Source organism: Ochotona princeps, unplaced genomic scaffold (assembly GCF_030435755.1).
Source record: "Ochotona princeps isolate mOchPri1 unplaced genomic scaffold, mOchPri1.hap1 HAP1_SCAFFOLD_1740, whole genome shotgun sequence".
NCBI lineage: Eukaryota > Metazoa > Chordata > Mammalia > Lagomorpha > Ochotonidae > Ochotona > Ochotona princeps.
In genome coordinates, this window is record NW_026696249.1 from 1 (window position 1) to 14,326 (window position 14,326).

At 43.0% G+C, this 14,326-nt stretch overlaps 1 protein-coding gene across 1 annotated transcript; it reads right to left on the reverse strand.

Moving 5' to 3' along the window:
- Window positions 1-485: 485 nt before the first annotated feature.
- On the reverse strand, window positions 486-13,372 carry LOC131478823 (uncharacterized; the record flags this gene model as incomplete). Its single annotated transcript, XM_058659389.1, is given in 6 exon segments — window positions 486-660; window positions 3,816-4,050; window positions 6,909-7,020; window positions 7,023-7,040; window positions 8,620-8,745; window positions 13,270-13,372. Coding segments are annotated over 6 exon segments (769 nt in total), but the record flags the coding sequence as incomplete, so codon positions are not given.
- Window positions 13,373-14,326: the final 954 nt, after the last annotated feature.

The window sequence follows — 14,326 nt, forward strand, 5'->3', positions numbered from 1 at the left end:
TAATAATAGCAACTGCTGCTTCATTGATGTAAGTGGTTCTGCATGCGTGGTATAGCAAGAACACCTGGCCCAAATGCATATACGTGGTTTTGTGCACGTGGTAATAAAGGTATTCGCTGCCTCATTAATTATGTCTTTGTGTTACGTCAGTGAGAAGGACGTCAGCAGCAGCAGCATCGGCTCTCGCGAAACACAACAAGACAGTAGATAGCAGCAGCGCCAGCAGCACCACCACACGTGTTCCCATATATATATATATATACACATACTGTCGCAGTGGCTCATCATAAATATATATACATTTTGTATATCACTTTTATGTCAAAGTCCAAGAGAGCAGAGAGACGTATGCGACCACCCGTGTTCCCCTACATATATATATATATATCTTGTATGAACATACATATATACACATATATACGTGTATATATAGTATATATATATATATATATATGTTGTCGCAGTAGCAAATTTCCTATACTTACATGTTAGAGTCCAGGAGAGCAGGGAAAAACACACCCAGCAGGAGGTCTCATAAGTGTAGTTAGCACAACTGACATAATCGAATCCCCAGCCGTAGGGGATGCCTCGTTGCCGTGTGCCCCGCGGTCGTAGTCCTCGTAATATCAAGTGCGTCTTGAAATTTAGTAACTCAAAGATCTGAGTAGTCATCCGCAGCATCGCGCATAATACAGTGCTCTTGCGTACGGGGCTTTCTCTCTCTCTCTCTAGATATATATATATATATATGCATATATGTATCGTAGATACTATTACTAGGTAGTATCATCGACAGCACGACCTTTTTATGCATACTTTCCTTCTTCAGTAGCTTTCTCACTTAGTCTCTCTCTCTCTCTTTCTATCTATATAGTAACTACCGATTGTTACCGACGTGTATACATAGAAACATGTAAAGGAAAGGCTGACCGACAATACATACGGACGTCCACCTCTAACCACTTTTCAAAGCACAGGACACAGTACTCTTCTGCGTAAAACAGTCACTTTGATTCATACATTTATATGCATATGTGTGAGATATATATATATACATACATATATGTATGCTGCTCTGCTTTTCAGAATCACTTAAGGAAAGGCTTACAGACAATACATATGGAACTGACGCTCTGGCGACTTCTACCAAAACTATGGAGATACTGCCATACTAAAAGCCGTCTCTTACATACTTGTAGATATGTACATAAACACGCTTGTATATATATATATATATATATATATATATATGGACGTATATGTGTACTGCTTTCTTACCGTAAGTGTTTGCTTGAAGACACGTGAACCACTACATCCCACCACCACGCACAATACACAGACATTGAAATACTTTCTTAATGTGTCCTTTCTCTATTTGTCTCTGTCTCTCGTTTTCTTTATATATACATATATATGTACATATGTGTGTATACGTTCATATAGGTTTATACCTGTACATACACACATATATGTATATACCCCTTATATATATACATATATATATATATATATACACCTAGTAGGTAGCTCCGAGATGCTACGTGGACTGAGTTAGCTTTATGATGAAAGAAGGGCAAAACAAGAAGGCAAAAAGCAGGGACAAAACGTATATACTCTTATTCCTTGCCAATACATCATGTACACGTGTAGAAGTAAGAAAACTTCGTCTAGACAAGCGCAAAACATATCCACTCTCATTGCCTGCCAACACATCACCTACGTATTGAAACAAGAAAAGTCCACTTAGAACGCTGTCTTTTGGAAGAAAAGATTACTTGTATTGACCTTATGTAGATCTGCCTTTTGTGTATATATGCATCTATCTAATGTATGTATGTATCTGTGTGTCTATATGTATATGTGTGTGTGTGTATTTGTGTGCGTGTGTGTGTGTGAGTATGTGTCTTTGGGTGTCCATGAGGGTGTGTGCATGAATGTGCGTGTGTGTGTGTGTGTGGCTGCCACTCAGTGTGTGTTCGCCAGTAGTAGGAGAGGACGCACAGTGAAGTATGCCTGCCACAGTCTATTCCAAAAAATCAAAAACATATTCGAGGCAAAAGTTGTCTGCCACCAGTCGTTCACACGGGTTTTTTGATTCAGCACGGAAGAACGCTACAGCAGGTATAGTCAGAGGGTCACATAAGAAAACATGCACCCTGAAAACCCACGCTAGCAGCAGTTTGAGGCAGAGAGGCATATAATAATGCAGCCCCTCCGCACAGGACGCTACTAGCAGGCATATGCAGAGAGCCATAGAAGACACAGGCAGCGCAGCAACGGATGCCATCGGCAGCCGAAGGCAGAAAGTCATACAGCAATGCAGTCCATGAACCCTAGTAGGACAGCAGTACCCCCACTGGAGGGTTGTTACTTGAGGCAGTAAGATGTTTGTGCACTTCAATATGTATGAGCCTAATATAGACACACACACACACACACATATGTATGTATATATGTACACACACACGCTCGCGCATATTTATATATATATGTACATCTTTGTATGTGATACTACGTGTATACGTTATACATGTGGCAGTCAACGCATGCCTTCTTGGAACTCAGGGGGTGTTGAATTGTCTGCCCTTCAGTCTACACGGCTTCCTTGCGCTCGGCACTAACCCACTCGCTTCACCTTCACGCACCTATCACTTCTCTCTTTCTCTTCTTGTTCAGTGTACCAACGCAAAAACAGGTTTTACTTCCACGTACACACTCGAAAGACTGACATCAGCTACTATTTAGACAGCCGCTTAGCAACACTACTTTGAGCAGTGTTCAGCAGCTGTCACTCTCTAGACACGTTTTTTGTGGGGAGGGAGCATAGATGTGTACTGTTTCATAGAGACATATTCACACATTTACGTTTACGTACACACCTATAGATAAACGCACACGTACAACCACACATACACGAGCATACGCACACTCACACATACACACATATACACGCACACACGTACCCTCAGAGGTACACACACATATTTAAATGAATTGACGCGCACAGATGTACCCACGTAGAAGGAATAGAGTCACCCGTACGAACTCGCATACATGCATATATATATATATACATAGACATATATATAAAATATATACATATATATATATGTATACATATATATATATCCCCGAGGCCTAGCATCTAGAGCTTTTTTCTCGTAATTTACAGATTTATCGTAAGAGCAGAAGGTATTACTGCGCACAGCTATGTTGTCACAACTGATATGAGTAATACCAGCATAACACGCACACACACACACATATACATACACAAATATATATGCATGAATATTCAGTTTCACACCTGCATACATATGTATGTGTATTTATGTACATATATTATTATTATGATTTTCCATCGTAACACCCACACACAAGCAGACATATATATATATATATATGTATCTATAGAGACACGAAAACTACGTTTTCTACATACACATATATATTAGGTATACACACTTATATATAGACACACCACATGTAATAGCAGTTTAACATGGAAGGAGGTCTTTTCTCTCAAAGGTTTTCTTTCTAGAAATGAACGAACTCAATATATACATATGGGTAGCAAGAGAAGGTAGTGTCCCTTTAGAGTAGGAGTATTAGTACTACTACTACCAGTACTACTAGTACTAATCGTGGCATCCTCCTGAAGCCGCTGTTTCTCGAACTGTTGTTCCTGCTGCTACTGCTGCTGCTCCTCCTCCTCCTGGTAGCTCTGCTGCTCCTGTTGGTGTGGCAAGTGATGGCGGTGACTTCCTAACACCTCCACATATAAATAACAGTATTATTATTGTGACTTTACCTACCAGCATTGCAGCCGCAAGAAAGATGATGGGAAAGTGCGACTGCTCGTCGGGCCACAAGGGCTTGTAACGAGGGTGAAAAAGGAAGTAACCCACTAAAACTCCGAAGAGCCCCCAGTAATGGCCACAGTTTCTAGGGACGCTGATGATGGGCATTGTACTGCTGCTGAACCGATGTACGAATAGTGACTCTAGCTCTCTTTTCGCAAAGTGGAGCATTGCCAGCCAGAAGCAGACTCTGCATACGTACGGAGAGAAAACATTGCATACACACACACACACGCTCATACATAGGCATATACACACTGCGAACGTAGTAGAGCGAACAGGCCGCACACGTACATACATACACACAGAGGACGCATTCATACATACATATACACAGAGTACCCATACATATATGTATACACACACACAGAGTATGCATTCAGACATACATACACACAGAACACGCACACATATACACGCAAATACACACAGAGTATGCATACATACATACACAGAGTAGGCATACCTACATACATACATATGTATGTACATACATATACATCTACATACATATACATACAGCATACATATATACATACATCCATATTCATACATACATACATACATCCATATATATATACAGAGTTTGCATGCATACATACATCGATACATCCATGAATACACACAGAGTACGCATACCCATACACACACAGAGTACGCATACGTATATTTACACACACAGGTAGAGAGACAGGAGAGGTGGGAAGATGACTGCATAAACGCAAAACTGTATAGAGTTAGTAGAGAGAACATACGGGCCACATATACATACACACAGAGATACAGAGAAACGAGAGATGGAAACATGACTGCGTAGATCGTAAGCAGGGGAAGGCGACACGAGTCAACACATACACACACCCACACATGGAGAGAGAGAGAAGAGAGAGAAGAGACGTGAAGATGACTGCACATACATGAACAGAGAAACAGTCTAGATCACCCACACATACACATATAGAAAAAAAAAGATGGAAAGATGACTGCATCATAGTTTACAATACGGGCAGGGGGTACGAGTACGTATATGCATACGTACATACATACACACATACACACACAGATATATACTCACACAAACAGAAGAACGTAGGAGATTGCATAGACACAAAGACTCACACAGAGAAATGCCAGGACATCTATACATATATATAATTACATATATATATATATGCACATAGACAACATCATCATCATACACAATTACATATATATATGACTATGTACAGAAATACGCACACATAGGGAACATCAACATACACAACTACACATATATAAGTCTATACATTCCTATCTATATATATATAGATAACATCGTTACACACATTTACATATACATATATTTTATATATACATATACACACACAGGACCTCACCACACACAATTACATATATATATCTCTATATATGCACATCTTTTTGTGGTTACGATGGTCGTTAGAGAATACATTGGAAAGCAGACATTGACGCGCTAAGAGGTTGATGCATGTATGTGTTTGTGGGTACAACGGTAACCAGAGAACACGTAAGAGAAGAAAACATTGAAGAGATAACAGTTACGTACGCGTGTGTGTGTGTATGTGTGTGTGGGTACGACGATAATTAAGAAATATCTAGGGGAAGAAAAATGAAGTAACGGATGACAGTTATATATGTGTGTGTGGGGGTGTATAATACGTAGAGAGGGAGAGCTCCTTGGGAAAGCACGGGGCTTCTGTCTACGTAGAGATAGCAAAAGATACTCTAATAACATGTATATATATATATGTGGCTGCGCTGTGATACAGTAATCAAAAACGGAGAGACGCCCCCAAGAAATGATGACTTTGATTTATAAGGAAACGAAGTAGGTCCTTCTGAATTCATAGAGAGAAGTCTGAGAGGCATGACACATTTTGCTTCTCGAATGACGAGCTGGTGAAATGCAGTACGATAGAAGACGGCACCACCGAATACGCAGACATCGTACAACTGAGGGGAGCTACATATATGAAGAAAAAAAGTATATATACATGCAAATATACATATATATACATGTACATATAATATACGTATATGTACATATAAATTAAATGCATATATATATATATATATATATATATGTGTAGATATAACGCCAGTGCTGTAAGATCCTGCGAGAGGAGCACAGCAGAAAGAAAAACTTACAGATGCAGCAGGTAGTGATCTTCCCAGCAGGTAGGGCATGTAATAGTAGTAGTAGTATTGGCAGTGGTGGTGGTTGCGGTAACTGGTACTATTGGAGATTGAAGAAGATATGTGTAATATGTATGTGGTAAGAGGAGACGTTTTTGTTAAAAAAACAGACAAGTAATATGTATATGTGTATGTATATCTATACGTGTGTGTGTGTGCATATGTATATGTTTGTATGTATATATGTATCTAGTATGTCAGTACGACGAATCCAGATCGTTGTGTGTAGTAATAGGTGTGATGCCCAACGTAGTTTTGGTAAGTACGCTTCCTATGCAATAATAACATATTTCCTGCCGGCTTTACTCTTCAACAATTGTCGGAGAGCTCGGCACAAAAAGACTGCTGAAAGCGAAACGCTTCGGCAGTAGCAGCAACATCATATTGCCGCCGCCAGCAGTATGTTGCTGCGTAGTAAGCGTACTAACAACATTCACGTTGGGGGCATCACACATACTACGCACACAACGATGTGAAGTCGCCGTACCGACATCATATATTTATTTTTCCTAGAAAACACTATATAAATACATTTATATATCAGTATGAACACATACATAGTACGGTTACTATGCAGTTACATAGTAAGGGCGGTGGCAATATGATGTTGCTGCTGCTATTACTATTATTATTGTGTACACTTCTCAATATATATACACATACGTACCCAGACGTATATGCATACCGGAATATAAACATATACAAATATGTTTATATTATATATAGATATCCATATATATATACATATATGTATGAATGTGTCGATATAAACATGTATTTCCATATATATGAAACACACGTATACATTTCCAAGTATATATATGTAAAACTTACTTTTGTGCAAGACATTTTTCTGGGGGGTGTCGTACACCGTAGATGGTAGAAGGAAAAAGATAGAAGAGAGGTAATATAAGAAGAGGTCCGAGATACTCTAACACAAATACAACCGCCACGAAATCTGTACACCTGTACACAGACAAACAGACATACTTGTTGCGAAAAAAAATCAGAGCGTGATGATAAAGACGTAGTCCCAAGCAAGCAGCTGTAGCTAAAGAAATCAAAGGGTTTCTCTGATTTTCCTCATGTGGAATTTAAACATACTCATGTATACATATACTCACTTGGAGTATACATATATATATATATGTATATATACACATGTATATAACAGAGAGGTGCTTCCTTCAAGATTCCATAGTAGATGTTTGTGCATACCAATACAAACATATACTGGACTACAAATATATATATATCAGAGAAGTTCCTTTTTCAAATATTCTTCGGTAGAAAGTTGTGCATACTCATAGAAACATGCATGTATGCTAGAGCGCATATATATACATATACATATGTACAATAGAGAAGTTTTTGCTTTAGTATTCTTGAATTCAATATTGTGCACAATCATACGAACATATACGTGTATGGGAATACATGTATATGTATATGTATATATATGTATATATATATGCGCATGCAAAATACCGGAGAAGGGCTTTTGTCAATAGTCTTTACTAGAACGCTGTGCATACTCATATGAGTATAGATGTATATCTCTATATTAATCCACAGCAGAGAAGAACGTCTTCCACCACCCCTTATTTGAAATAATAGCACACTCACAGGAAAATACACATACATACGTATATATATACATAGACAATTTTACATATATGTATAGAGAAAAGGTCTTCTTACGTCGACATGCTTTAGTTTCAAATTAGGGCACACTCATACGAATATACACATTTACTTATATATATGCGTATACATGTAACATATACGTACATATACAAAAGAAAGCCCCTTCTCTTAACTCGACACGCTTCAGCATATCCATATGAACGTATACATCTATTTAAATACAAATAGAGCAGAGAAGAGCTCTACAGCCGAACACTCTCTGTTTGAAATCAGAGCATACACTGATGACTATATGGCATTCACTGCGATGTTTACATGTAGGAAGCATAGAGGCCTATATATATAGCGTTACCTGCAGTATGTGTAGTATGCCTGCAGGGCCTACTATCCATGAGATACACTACAATATATGCAGTAAACATACAAGACCTTTATACGGGGGTCTCTGCACTTGATGAAATACGCATGCGATGTCAATATATGGAGTCCATCGCCATATATGTAGTCAAACACATAGAGGCTCATATATGAAGTAAACTGCAATATATGTAGTAAGCCTACAGCGCCTATATTATTCATGGGGTTCATTGTAATATGTGTTGTACGCCTAGAAACCTAGATGTGGAGAGTTAACTTTGCATACGAGGCCAGTATATGGACTCTCTGCAATATAGCATATATATAGTATTTATACATGGCTGATATACGAAGTTCACTGCAGTTGACGTATTACACATAATACAGGACCCATACATGATATTCATTCCAGTGTATATATATATACATATATATATATGCAGCACGTACAGAGGTCGAATATATGAGGCTCACCGCCATGGCGGCATCTCTTTCTACGACTGGCAGATGATGCAAGAGAACCTCCCCCAGAACTTCTTACCGAGGTCTTTGAAGACGAGAACAGAGCCGTCATGCACCCCACATTCAGCTAATGTCGCGTCGCCCATAAGCGGCTTTCCCTTGGCGTCTCCGAATGTCCACCGCTGTCTCTCCGGGTAGTACCGATCTATATAGACAGCACACAAGGAAAAACACGAAATAGGAAGCATTTTTAGAGAGCCAGCATACTACTTGATATATATAAGAGACTACGTGAAAAAGCTATAGAGCAACCACATATTCAATATACATAAGTGCAGAAAGGTATATCATCGCTCTGCTGTTGTAAATATATATATATATATATATATATTGCGCGTTGTCAAGCACATACATTACATATATGTATGCATATACGGGTATATATACAGTATACACATAAAAGACAAGTCTGATATATACAAGTATATGTATCATATACATTTCAGAGAGAAGACTGAAAGAGTCATATATATATATATTATTAAACATACAGCTTACCCTAGTACGAGCTACGAATAAGACGTATGCAAGAAGACGGGCTCATGATGAGGCGTTCCAGTAGGCCACTAATATCTATCAAGATTATTTTCAGCGAGGGCTTCAACAGCAATACAAGCACACCAGTCAGACTCCACTGACATGCTCTCTCTCCATGACAACAGCCCACCCACTACACACAGACGAGCGGGCAGCACTCAACGAGGGAGATATTCATCACCAGAGTACTACTACTGCAAGAAAGACGGCTACAGCAGCAGAGACGTAGAGAAGCGAGAGAGATAGATTTCACACACTTGCATCGAACATATCATATATCAGTTATATATGTAGATCAGGGTTTACATGCAGTTATACGGAGAAGGACGGGCAGAAGAAAATTACTTCACCTCAAGAGAGAGGTAAGTTTTTGGGCGAGTTCTCACTACGTGCACCATGAACAGGGAAGTAGCACTAGCAGGTGTGCTGCAACAGCATCATAATCACCGTAGAACATCACAAGGGAGTGACGATATACAGCAGTTTTCTGTTTCCGTGTGTTCGAAGTCTCTAGAGGGGAGGAACAGAGAAGAATACACAGACACATGCATATGCATTCATTATAGAAACATATACTCGCGTCTCACAGCACAGGACGCTGTATCTGTGGGCACACACGGTAGCTGCGTAAGCACATGTACTTACACATACATGTAAATATGTCTTACGTATAGGCGTTGCAAGCATTCTCCAAATGCAGTACCACGTGCCATACCTCTCGGCCAGTGCACGGGAACTGGCCGCTGGCCTCCCTACCTCGACCCCTCCAATGACAGCAAACATGGGAAACACGCATAGTCATGTAAACCACAACTGCTGATTTGCAGCCATCTCGTAGCAGCAACAGCAGTTGCTGGTAAGAAAATGATGACTAACGGGCAGCACTGCTGCAACAAGAGATAGTTCATGTTACAGGGGTGTAAGAGGTTGGCAGCAGCTTTTTTGAGAAAGCACGGTTGCCAATTCTTCCCTCTAGCAGCCTTCATAACAACAGCAGGCACATAGCGACAAGGTCCTCTAGCACGAAGAAGTACCCAGACGCTGTGGTCAACGCAACAGCACACGAGAACTCTGGGAAAGCAGGCACGCAACTCAATTCAAAATATATACACAACTGCGTCATTCGTCGCTATACATACACGCATGTATCTGAATACACAGGCATATACGTACATAGACACTTTGCTCTCTCTCCCTGTGTCTCTCTATGTATATGTACTTGATGCATCGTTTCTGACCTCCCGCGGTCTTTGCAGGATGGACAGTGATGAAGGTGTTTTTCCGAGGCGGCGTGAGAGACTGTGCTACTTTTTCTTTCTTGATATATACACGTTTCTACTTACATGAGTTCCCATGTACGCGCACACTGCGCAGCTACTCAAAGATTGATTCTCACAGTTGAGCAGACACACATTTACATCAGTAAGGTGTCTCATAACATAATTAACAACGAACATCCGGAAAATGTGGAGATCTTCACTAGTACAGGTGTCTACATGTGTGTGAGCAGACGCATAGTGCAGCTGGCTACGCAGCAGGAAGTGTCTGGGCCACAGGGACACGACGCCGCATAGATACTAAAGAGCAGGGAAGGCCACACACAATCAGAAGACAATTTCGGACAGACACGCCTCGCAGCATTTTGCATTGTAGCCGCTTCCACTCGCTGCATGCGAAAAGAAACACAACAAATGTAAAACGAACTACTGACGTGAATGCATTGCATACACACCTACACACATACACGCGCGCCGTGAAAGAAGTATGCACACTTCACCTACGCAAAACTTTGTATCCACAGCCGAGCACGTGCGCAAATACTACTAGCAGTTGCACTGGCGGCGGCATCCGGAGCTAGAGCAGGATCGTGTGCAGCAGCAGAACAACAGTAGTGCTACTACTCCTAGTATAAGCAGCAACACAGAGCAACGCCTCGTGGGCGACGTATACCTGAAGACGCACATACCCGGTAGAGTAAGCTGTACACCAGCTGTATCCGTCACTTAGAGTACTACTATCGCTGCCGATGCACGCAGCCTATACACCAATTATGGAATTCATCACGAGCAGTGCTTCGATTGCTGGTGATGTAGAGGATGAAGGGGCTTGAATAGTCGAGAGATTCGTGGGCAACGGCTTGAGACCGGCTACTTCGTTTTGTGGCACTTGGAGTACGCGCGTCGTCTAGTAGTCACTACCTTCTACTATGTGCTCGTTGTTGTACATGCGATAATATCCTGGCCGCTAGTATGCCCGCCTATCAATGTAAACAGTAAACTAAGGGGGTTTCCTACAGGCAGTCCCCTTCATAGTTAAGCAGATAGTGGAGCGACCACAATCATATGCACAGTAGCTTGCGGGGTGCGTCTCGTGCAGCGTGGAAGGGCGGAGAAGAGTGGTGTCGAGCAAACGAATGCACGGATATTAAGAGAGAGCCTTGGAAGGAAATGACGCCAGGAGATTTTCCCTCAACACACGTGCAACGTAAGTGGAACTGGCGACACTTGTAGCAGCGTTGGCGCCTCCAGTGCACTGAGAAGTAATTGCAGGCACTAAGAGCTTCCGAAGAGCGCAGAATTCCTCTAGACGACGCCTCTTCGTGCTGGTGCCACAGCTCCCTCTTCTTAGAGAAGGAGGGGGCCGAGGCAGCTGTAAATGGACTCAGAATGTATCTACGCGACTGCAAAGACACGTCCATGAAATGCAGAAAAACCGAGTTGTGTGTCTGCCTTCTCCTGGATCGTGTGTGGCGCAGACGGACCTTTCCTCCTCACGCGGCGCGGGAGATGCCAGTACGCTTGCACACAAATGGACAGAGACCTAGCTATGCAGACTCACGGCGACGCCCATGGGTGTTACGCATTTTCAAATCAAGATGTAGAGGCCTGCGCTGGGCTGTGTCTTCGATACAGCTATCGCAGAGGCAGGAAAGCGTGTTGCTAATATTACACACTAAGATACCGCGCTCGACACTCTGCAGAGGGCGCCATCGACGTCGAGTGTGGAGGCACGTATACGAGTGTGGAGTTGACCACGCATGGAGACAAGAGAGGAGATGACCCTTTGCATACTGGATAAGCTATTGCAGCGCTACAGACATGAAGAGTCCGCAGAAGGCTGGAGATACACGGGAAGTGCTACCGAATCATCTACCACTCCCTTCTCTTCGAAGGAAGGACGTTGAATCTCACAGTGGGTGCTCTGCTTCACAACGCGGGTGATACAGATGTACACACTAAGGTGAATTGCTGGTTGATGAGTCATCTTCTTCGTGGGTAGACTTTTAGTGCTGAGTGTCAGTGAGAAACTCCCTGCATGCGTGCATAACTCATCGTGCCGTGCCGCTATGTGCACATAGTTGTCTAGAGAGGACGATTCGAATGCGATTTTGTGGAACAGGGGTGGGCGCCAGAGCACCCATGCAGACTAAAGACTCTGTCAAGCGATCAGTGAGGAGCGCACACACACGCAGCTCCGGTCCGTGATAGGCCTGGCAAGCCTGACTCAGGTGTCTGGCGGTCCTTCCACACCTCTCTACGCGGCGCCCTCCTTTCAGAGGAGGGGTCACGCACGCAGTTCACATGCGTAGAGACTCAAACAAGTTTTGTTTGAGGTGTGTTGCCCCTTGTGTGTTTCCCCTTGAAATGACGACGCCCGCCTGCGTGCTAGACAAGCGATACAAGCCCACACACACCACCAGAGCAAAGCAGATCAGACAAGTACTATCAGGGTGTGTGGACTCTGTGCTTCATTCACTTTGAAAAAATAGCAGACCACTCCGGTCAGCGAAGCGGTGACACGAAACTCCCAAGGTGTGTAAAGTGTCGAGAAGACACAACTGCTGCTTCCTGTCTGAACGGCCGTGGTCTTCACAATTTCTCTTCCGCTCTCTGCAAGTGGCACTCCAGTGATGTCGCTGCTGTGGATGCATCCGTTACGAAGCTTCGGGATCAGGCGAAGTGCGCACATGGGATTGCGTGTGCAGACACGTTAGACAAGATATGCTGAAGAACATGGAAGACACGAGGCAAACAGAGAGAAAAAAGTGTATGAGTCTTGAACACGACCCTTTCTTCGCGGTTCAGTCGGTGTGTACATACACACCGGCGCCGGTGTGCGTGGGTGTGCGTACAGTGGGTATAGAAGAGCTGTTTGAACTCCTCGACTGTGCAGTCCTCGCTCACGTCCAGAGCGCCAATAAACTTCCCGTTTCTTTTCTTCAAAGTGACTTGCATTTTGCCTGCTTGAAAGGAAGCGTACAGACTTCTGCGGATGTTTCTACTTCTGCCGTTGTTGTCCCCAAGGGACATCACCGGTCCACTTTGCGACCTGTCAGAAAGAAGCGGCCCTCTTCCGCTACCTCGGCGTTGTAAACCAGGACAGTCCTGCACGCGCTGTTGAGGTTACATATGTGGCGGTAAAGAGCCGGAGCACTGCCGGTAGTAGAAGTTGGAGATGCAGTAGCTTCCGTGGAAGCTGTAGCAATACCCGCAAGAATGAAGGCTATATAATACACTGCTCCCTAAACTGGAAGCATCAAACCAACGTACCGACACCACTGCTACAAGGCTGCACAGGAAGGAGAACGGAAGAACATAAGGTAACAGCTACGAACAGGACAGAAGCTGTACAACAGCAGTAAGAAAAACAACAGCGGAATCAGAAGCAGTCACCAAGATCAGGGAACGCGACAGAATAAGGGAGTGGCCATATATTGCCCACTACCTACTCTCCGGGAAATGGTGGACCAGAGTTAGAGCCCTTCTTATTCTTTAGGGTATATGAAGAAGACAACGGCTAAGGGCAGTCCACAGAAGCAGCCTTACCGGCAGGACAGGGCTGCAAGCATAGTAGAAGAGCCACAGAAAGAGCAGCAGTTGCAACCCCGCCAAAGCAGCCGCAGCAGCTGTGCGCCCAGAATGATAACAAGACGCTGGGGAGCGCTCGGCGTGATTGTTATTAAACGAAAGCGAGGAGCAGTGCCGCAGCAACAAGAGTGCTGGGACGAGCGAGTCGCAACAGTGTAATGGGAGGTTTGCCGCAGCGTGAGCACCTGCAGCAGCAGACGGGGCAACAGAACAGCGAGAGACGCAACAGAATAGCGGAGATGAGGCTAAAGCACATTAGGCACGGCAGCACGAGCAGCCCCCCACACTGCTGTTCCACAGACGAGCAGCCGGTCCAGCACG